The sequence below is a fragment of the Coturnix japonica genome, unplaced genomic scaffold (genome assembly GCF_001577835.2).
Source record: "Coturnix japonica isolate 7356 unplaced genomic scaffold, Coturnix japonica 2.1 chrUnrandom455, whole genome shotgun sequence".
In the NCBI taxonomy this organism is placed as follows: domain Eukaryota; kingdom Metazoa; phylum Chordata; class Aves; order Galliformes; family Phasianidae; genus Coturnix; species Coturnix japonica.
The window spans coordinates 158,221-166,929 of record NW_015439871.1 but is presented as its reverse complement, the minus strand read 5'-3'; the positions used below and the strand labels follow the sequence as shown (position 1 = coordinate 166,929).

General features: G+C 43.4%; 1 protein-coding gene across 1 annotated transcript in view; it reads right to left on the bottom strand.

Moving 5' to 3' along the window:
- Window positions 1-8,709, bottom strand: part of SUPT16H (SPT16 homolog, facilitates chromatin remodeling subunit) — a 125,845-nt gene that overhangs the window by 36,245 nt on the left and 80,891 nt on the right. The window contains exons 15-16 of the mRNA XM_032441647.1: window positions 7,726-7,852; window positions 4,344-4,462 (exon numbers count right to left, since the gene is read on the bottom strand). Of these exons, the coding sequence (XP_032297538.1) occupies window positions 4,344-4,462; window positions 7,726-7,852 (246 nt within the window). The remainder of the gene's footprint in view (window positions 1-4,343; window positions 4,463-7,725; window positions 7,853-8,709) is intronic.

Here is an 8,709-nt window from a genome sequence, read left to right as displayed (position 1 = left end):
AAAATCCCATTAAAATGGGCCAAAATCCCATTAAAGTGGGCCAAAAATCCCATTAAAATGAGATAAAATCCCATTAAAATGAGCCAAAATCCCATAGAAATGACTGAAATCCCATTAAAATGAGGCAAAATGCCATTAAAATGGGCCAAAATACCATTAAAATGGGCCAAAATCCCATAGAAATGAGCTAAAATACCATTAAAATGCACCAAAATCCCATAGAAATGGGCCAAAAAGAGCCTAAATCCCATAGAAATGACTGAAATCCCATAGAAATAACTGAAATCCCATTAAAAAATGCCATTAAAATGAGCCAAAATCCCATTAAAATGGGACAAAATACCATAGAAATGAGCCAAAATCCCATTGAAATGGGCCCAAATCCCATAGAAATGACTGAAATCCCATTAAAATGAACCAAAATCCCATTAAAATGGGCGAAAATCCCATTAAAATGAGGCAAAATACCATTAAAATGGACAAAAATCCCATTAAAATGAGCCAAAATCCCATTAAAGTAAGACAAAATACCATTAAAATGGACAAAATACCATTAAAATGGGCCAAAATCCCATAGAAATGGCTGAAATCCCATATAAATGAGCCAAAAAGAGCCCAAATCCCATAGAAATGGGCCAAAATCCCATAGAAATGGGCCAAAAAGAGCCTAAATCCCATAGAAATGACTGAAATCCCATAGAAATGAGCCAAAATGCCATTAAAATGAGCCCAAATCCCATTAAAAAGAGCCATAATCCCACTAAAATGAGCTAAAATCCCATTAAAATGGGACAAAATACCATTAAAATGGGCCAAAATCCCATAGAAATGACTGAAATCCCATTAAAATGAGACAAAATCCCATTAAAATGTGACAAAATCCCATTAAAATGAGGCAAAATACCATTAAAATGGGCCAAAATCCCATAGAAATGACTGAAATCCCATAGAAATGGGCCAAAATCCCATTAAAATGAGCCAAAATCCCATAGAAATGACTGAAATCCCATTAAAATGAGCCAAAATCCCATTAAAATGGGCCAAAATCCTATAGAAATGACTGAAATCCCATTAAAATGGGCCAAAATGCCATTAAAATGGGCCAAAATCCCATAGAAATGGCTGAAATCCCATAGAAATGAGCCCAAATCCCATAGAAATGAGCCCAATTCCCATAGAAATGGCTGAAATCCCATTAAAATGAGCCAAAATGCCATTAAAATGGACAAAAATCCCATTAAAATGGGCCCAAATCCCATAGAAATGACTGAAATCCCATAGAAAAGAGACAAAATCCCATAGAAATGAGCCCAAATCCCATTAAAATGTGACAAAATCCCATAGAAATGAGCCCAAATCCCATTAAAATGTGACAAAATCCCATAAAAACCCCAAAATGACCCAAAATGGCCCCAAATGACCCCAAATGGCCCCATACTTTCAACTGGAAGAACTGCACAACAATCATCACCAAAGACCCCAAAAAACCCCAAAATAACCCCAAAAAACCCCCCAAACCCCCCAAAGGCCCCCAAAACATGACCCTAAAAACACCCTAAAATGATCAAAAAGCCCCAAAATGACCCAAAATGGCCCCAAATTAACCAAAATTGTCCCATATCACCCTGTACTTTGAGTTGGAAGAGCCACAACACGATCACCACCAAAGACTTCAAAAACCCCCAAAATGACCCCAAAAATGACCCTAAAACCCCTCAAAACTACCCCAAAACCACCCTAAAATGGTCAAAAAGCCCAAAAACACCCCAAAATTGCCCAAATCAACTCAAAATGTCCCCAAATTACCCAAAATGGCCCCATATCTTGAGCTTTTAGAGCCATACAATGATCATTGACGAATCCCCTAAAACGACCCCCAAAAACACCCAAAATAACCCCAAAAAACCCCCCAAAAACCCCAAAAAACGACCCCCAAAACACCCTAAAATGGTCAAAAAGCCCCAAAACGCCCCAAAATTGCCCAAATCGGGCGGATTTAGCCCCAAACCTTGAGGTGGAAATGGAGCACGATGATCATCTCCCCATCGCCAAGAACCCCAAAATGACCCCAAAAAACCCAAAAAATGATCCTAAAAACCCTAAAAACTACCCCAAAAACACCCTAAAATGATCAAAAAGCCCCAAAATGCCTCAAAATTGCCCAAATTGGGTGGATTTTGACCCAAAATGACCCATAAAGGCCTCATACTTTCAACTGGAAGAGCCACATGATGATCATCTTCGAAGCCCCAAAAACCCTAAAATGACCCCCAAAAACCCCCCAAAAAACCCCAAAATACCAAAAAAACAACCCCAAAACACCCTAAAATGATCAAAAAGCCCCAAAATGACCCAAAATGGCCCCAAATTAACCAAAATTAACCAAAATTGTCCCATATCACCCTGTACTTTGAGCTGGAAGAGCCACAACACAATCACCACCAAAGACCCCAAAAACCCCCAAAATGACCCCAAAAACACCCTAAAATGGTCAAAAAGCACCAAAACACCCCAAAATTACCCAAATCAACCCAAAATGTCCCAAAATTAACCAAAATGGCCCCATATCCTGAGCTTTTAGAGCCATACAATGATCATTGATGAATCCCCTAAAACGACCCCAAAAAACACCCAAAAAACCCAAAAAAACCCCAAAAAAACCCAGAAAAAAAAACCAAAAAGGACCAGAAATGGTCAAAAAGCCCCAAAATTGCCCAAAATTGCCCAAAATTATACAAAATGGCCCCATACTTTTTACTGGAAGAGCACTATGATGATCATCTCCAAAGCCCCAAAAAACCTCAAAATGACCCCAAAAATAGCCCAAAAAACCCCCAAAAAATCACAAAAAACCACCCCAAAAAAGACCAGAAATGGTCAAAAAGCCCCAAAATGACCCAAAGTTGCCCAAATCAAGTGGATTTTGGCCCAAAATGACCCAAAATGGCCCCATATCACCACATACTTTCAACTGGAAGAGCCACATGATGATCATCTTCGAAGCCCCAAAAACCCCAAAACGACCCCAAATCCCCCCCTAAAACCGCCCCAAAACCCCAAAAATCAACTCCCAAAACACCCTAAAATGATCAAAAAGCCCCAAAACACCCCAGAATTGCCCAAATCAACCCAAAATGTCCCAAAATTAACCAAAATGGCCCCATATCTTGAGGTTTTAGAGCCATACGATGATCATTGACGAATCCCCCAAAATGACCCAAAAAAACCCCCAAAAACCCCAAAAATCCCCAGAAAAAAACCCCAAAAAGGACCAGAAATGGTCAAAAAGCCCCAAAACACCCCAAAATTGCCCAAATCGGGCGGATTTAGCCCCAAACCTTGAGGTGGAAATGGAGGACGATGATCATCTCCAAACACCGCCAAGAACCCCAAAATGACCCCAAAAAACCCCAAAAATGACCCCAAAAAAGACCCTAAAAACCCTAAAAACTACCCCAAAAACACCCTAAAATGATCAAAAAGCCCCAAAATGCCCCAAAATTGCCCAAATTGGGTGGATTTTGACCCAAAATGACCCATAAAGGCCTCATACTTTCTACTGGAAGAGCCACATGATGATCATCTTCAAAGCCCCAAAAAACCCCTTAGAAACCCCAAAACCCCCCAAAAAAAACCCCAAAATACCAAAAAAACAACCCCAAAACACCCTAAAATGATCAAAAAGCCCCAAAACACCCCAAAATTGCCCAAATCGGGCGGATTTAGCCCCAAACCTTGAGGTGGAAATGGAGCACGATGATCATATCCAAACACCGCCAAGAACCCCAAAATGACCTCAAAAAACCCCAAAATGATCCCAAAAAACTCCAAAAATGATCCTAAAGACCCCAAAAACTACCCCAAAAACACCCTAAAATGATCAAATAGCCCCAAAATGACCCAAAATAGCCCAAAATGTCCCAAAATGATCCAAAATGGCCCCATACTTTTTACTCAAAGAGCACCATGATGATCATCTCCGAAGCCCCAAAGAACCTCAAAATGACCCCAAAAATAACCCAAAAAAACACCCAAAAATCCCAAAGAAACACCCCAAAAAAGACCAGAAATGGTCAAAAAGCCCCAAAATGACCCAAAGTTGCCCAAATCAAGTGGATTTTGGCCCAAAATGACCCAAAATGGCCCCATATCACCACATACTTTCAACTGGAAGACCACCATGACCATCACCTCCGAAGCTCCAAAGAACCCCAAAATGACCCCCAAAAACCCCCCAAAAAACCCCCCAAAATCCCAAAAAATGACCCCAAAACACCCTAAAATGATCAAAAAGCCCCAAAACGCCCCAAAATTGCCCAAATCGGGCGGATTTAGCCCCAAACCTTGAGGTGGAAATGGAGCACGATGATCATCTCCCCGTCGCAGGGCTGGAACACGGCGTGTTTAATGTTGTTATATAGGATGTCCACCTTGTCCCCACGCACCGACGTGAACCTGAAGCCTAATTAATTAATTAAGCTAATTAATGAGATGCTAATTAAGGGAATGCTAATTAATGATATGGTAATTAAGTGGGTGCTAATTAATGAGTGTGGGGTCATTAATGAGGGGGGTTACAAGGCCCAAACTAGGCCCTAAATCCCTTCAAGGCCTACTTATATGATGGCATGGAGCCCTAATTAATGGCCATTAATTAATTAATTAGAGGTTAATGAGACTCTAGATGCTAATTAATGAGATTCTAATTAATGGGATGTTAATTAATGGGATGCTAATTAATGAGTGTGGGGTCATTAATGAGGGGGTTATGATGCCCAAACTAGGCCCTAAATCCCTTCAAGGCCTACTTGCATGATGGCATAGAGCCCTAATTAATGGCCATTAATTAATTAATAAGGGGATAATGAGACTCTAAATGCTAATTAATGAGATGTTAATTAATGGTGTGCTAATTAATGGCATGCTAATTAATGAGGGTTTTGTTAATGATTCGTTAATGAGGGGGTTTTGAGGCCCAAACTAGGCCCTAAATCCCTTCAAGGCCTACTTCAATGATGGCATATAATGGACCCCAAAACCCCCATTCCTCACCCCAAAAGGGCCACAAAATCCCCCTTTTTGACCCCAAAATGCCCCTTTATGACCACAAATCTTCCTTTATGACCCCATAAGGACCCCAAAATCCCCATTTCTGACCCCATAAATGACCCCATTAACCCCAACCCTGACCCCATAATCAACCCCATAAATGACCCCAGAAAACCATCCCTGACCCCATTAAAGACCCCAGAACTCCAACCCTGACCCCATAAGCAACCCCATAACTGACCCCACATCCCCCTTTCCAACCCCGAAAGGACCCCAAAACCCCTCTTTCTGACCCCAAAAAGACCCCGACCCCATAACCAACCCCATAACCGACCCCATAACCGACACCATAGCTGCTCCTATAGCTGACCCTATAACCAACCCTATAACTAACCCTATATCCGACCCTATAAGCAACCCTATAACAGACCCCAGAAACAACCCTATAACCAACCCCATAACTGACCCTATAGCTGACCCCATAAGCAGCTCCATTCCCGACCCCATAAGTGACCCTATAACCAACCCTATAGCTGATCCTATAACTGACCCTATAACCAACCCCATAACCAACCCCATAACCGACCCTAAATCCGACCCTATAAGCAACCCTATAACAGACCCCAGAAACAACCCTATAACCAACCCTATAACTGACCCCATAGCCGACCCCATAAGTAACGCCATAACCAACCCCATTCCTGACCCTATAACTAACCCTATATCCGACCCTATAAGCAATCCTATAAGTGACCCTATAATGAACCCCATAACCAACCCCATAACCAACCCTATAACCGACCCCATAACCAACCCCATAACCGACCCCATAACCAACCCTATAGCCGACCCCATAACCAACCCCATAACCAACCCCATAACCGACCCCATAACCAACCCTATAACCAACCCCATAACCAACCCTATAACCAATCCCATAACCGACCCCACAACCAACCCTATATTTGACCCTATATCTGACCCTATATCCGACCCTATAGCTGACCCCATAACTGACCCTATAACCAACCCCATAACTGACCCTATAACTGACCCTATAACCAACCCTATTACTGACCCCATTCCCAACCCCATAACCAACCCCATAACCGTCCCCATAACCAACCCCATAACCGCCCCTATATCTGACCCTATAACCAACCCCATAACCGACCCCATAACCAACCCCATAACCAACCCCATAACCGACCCTAAATCTGACCCTATAACCAACCCCATAACCGACCCTATTACTGACCCTATATCCGACCCTATAACCGACCCCATAACCAACCCTATAACCGACCCCATAACCGACCCCATAAACAACCCCATAACCAACCCCATAACCAACCCTATAGCTGACCCTATAACCAACCCCATAACCGACCCTATTACTGACCCTATATCCGACCCTATAACCGACCCCATAACCAACCCCATAACCGACCCTAAATCCGACCCTATAAGCAACCCTATAACAGACCCCAGAAACAACCCCATAACCAACCCCATAACCGCCCCTATAGCTGACCCTATAACCAACCCTATAACCGACCCCATAACCGCCCCTATAGCTGACCCTATAACCAACCCCATAACCGACCCCATAACTGACCCCGTAGCCAACCCTATAACTAACCCCATAACCAACCCCATAACCGACCCCATAACCAACCCCATAACCAACCCCATAACCGACCCTATAGCTGACCCCATAACCAACCCCATACCCAACCCCATAACCAACCCCATAACCGCCCCTATAGCCGACCCTATATCTGACCCCATAACCAACCCTATAGCTGACCCTATAACCAACCCTATAGCTGACCCCATAACCAACCCCATAACCAACCCCATAACCGACCCTATAACCAACCCCATAGCCAACCCTATAACCAACCCCATAACCAACCCCATAACCAACCCCATAACCGACCCCATAACCGACCCTATAACTGACCCTATAATCAACCCCATAACCAACCCTATAGCTGACCCCATAACCGACCCCATAACCAACCCCATAACCAACCCTATAACTGACCCTATAACCAACCCTATAAACAACCCTATTACTGAACCTATAGCTGACCCTATAACCGACCCCATAACCTCCCCCATTCGCAATCCCATAACCAACGCCATAACCAACCCAATAACCGCCCCTATATCTGACCCTATAACCAACCCCATAACCAACCCCATAACCGACCCTATTACTGACCCTATAACCAACCCTATAGCTGACCCTATAACCAACCCAATAACTGACCCCATAACCAACCCTATAACCAACCCCATAACCGACCCCATAACCGCCCCTATATCTGACCCTATAACCAACCCTATAACCAACCCCATAACCAACCCCATAACCAACCCCATAACCAACCCTATATCCGACCCTATAACCAACCCTATAGCTGACCCCATAACCAACCCCATAACCAACCCCATAACCAACCCTATAACGGACCCTATAACCAACCCCATAACCGACCCTATAACTGACCCTATAACCGACCCCATAACTAACCCCATAACCAACCCCATAACCGACCCTATAACCGACCCTATAACCGACCCTATAACCGACCCTATAACTGACCCTATAACCGACCCTATAACCGACCCTATAACTGACCCTATAACCGACCCTATATCCCCTACCATTAACATGTGCCTCCAGTGACCCCTGCATCCTCTTCTGTGCGATGTTGGGCCTGATGTACAGATCCTTTAATTTGGGGTTGCTGCGGTTCAGGTTGATCACCAACGAGTCCTGCTTCACTATGCCCTATAAAAAACCCCAAAAACACCATGAAACACCCCAAAAACGACCATTCTGACCCCAAAATTGCCATTTTTGACCCCAAAATTGCCATTTTTGACCCCAAAATCGTCACTTTTGACCCCAAAATCGTCACTTTTGACCCCAAATTCACACATTTTGACCCCAAAATGGCCCTTTTTGACACCAAAATCCCCCCTTTTGACCCCAAAATCCCCCTTTTTAACCCCAAAATCATCATTTTTGACCCCAAAACTGCCCTTTTTGACACCAAAATCCTCCTTTTTGACCCTAAAATCGCCGTTTTTGACCTCAAAATCATCATTTTTGACCCCAAAAACCCACAAAATTGCACTTTTTGACCCCAAAAAAGCCCCCAAAATCTTCCTTTTTGACCCCAAAATCACCCTTTTTAACCCCAAAATCATCATTTTTGACCCTAAAAAACCCCAAAATCGCCCTTCTTGACTCCAAAATGGCCCTTTTTGACCCCAAAATCATCATTTTTGACCCCAAAAATTGCCATTTTTGAACCTAAAAAAGCCCCCAAATCCCCCTTTTTGACCCCAAAATCGCCATTTTTTACCCTTAAAACCCCCAAATTTGCCCTTTTTGACCCAAAAATCAACCTTTTTGATGCCCAAATTGACCTTTTTAGCCCCCCAAATCCCCCTTTTAAAGAATTGCCCTTTTTGACCCCAAAATCCCCCTTTCTGACCCCCAAAATGCCCTTTTTGACCCCAAAATCCCCCATTTTCCGCCCAAAATGGCCCTTTTTCCACCCAAAATCCCCCTCTTTAACCCCCAAATTGACCTTTTTGACCCCAAAAGAGCCCCCAAACCCCCATTTTCCCCCAAAAATG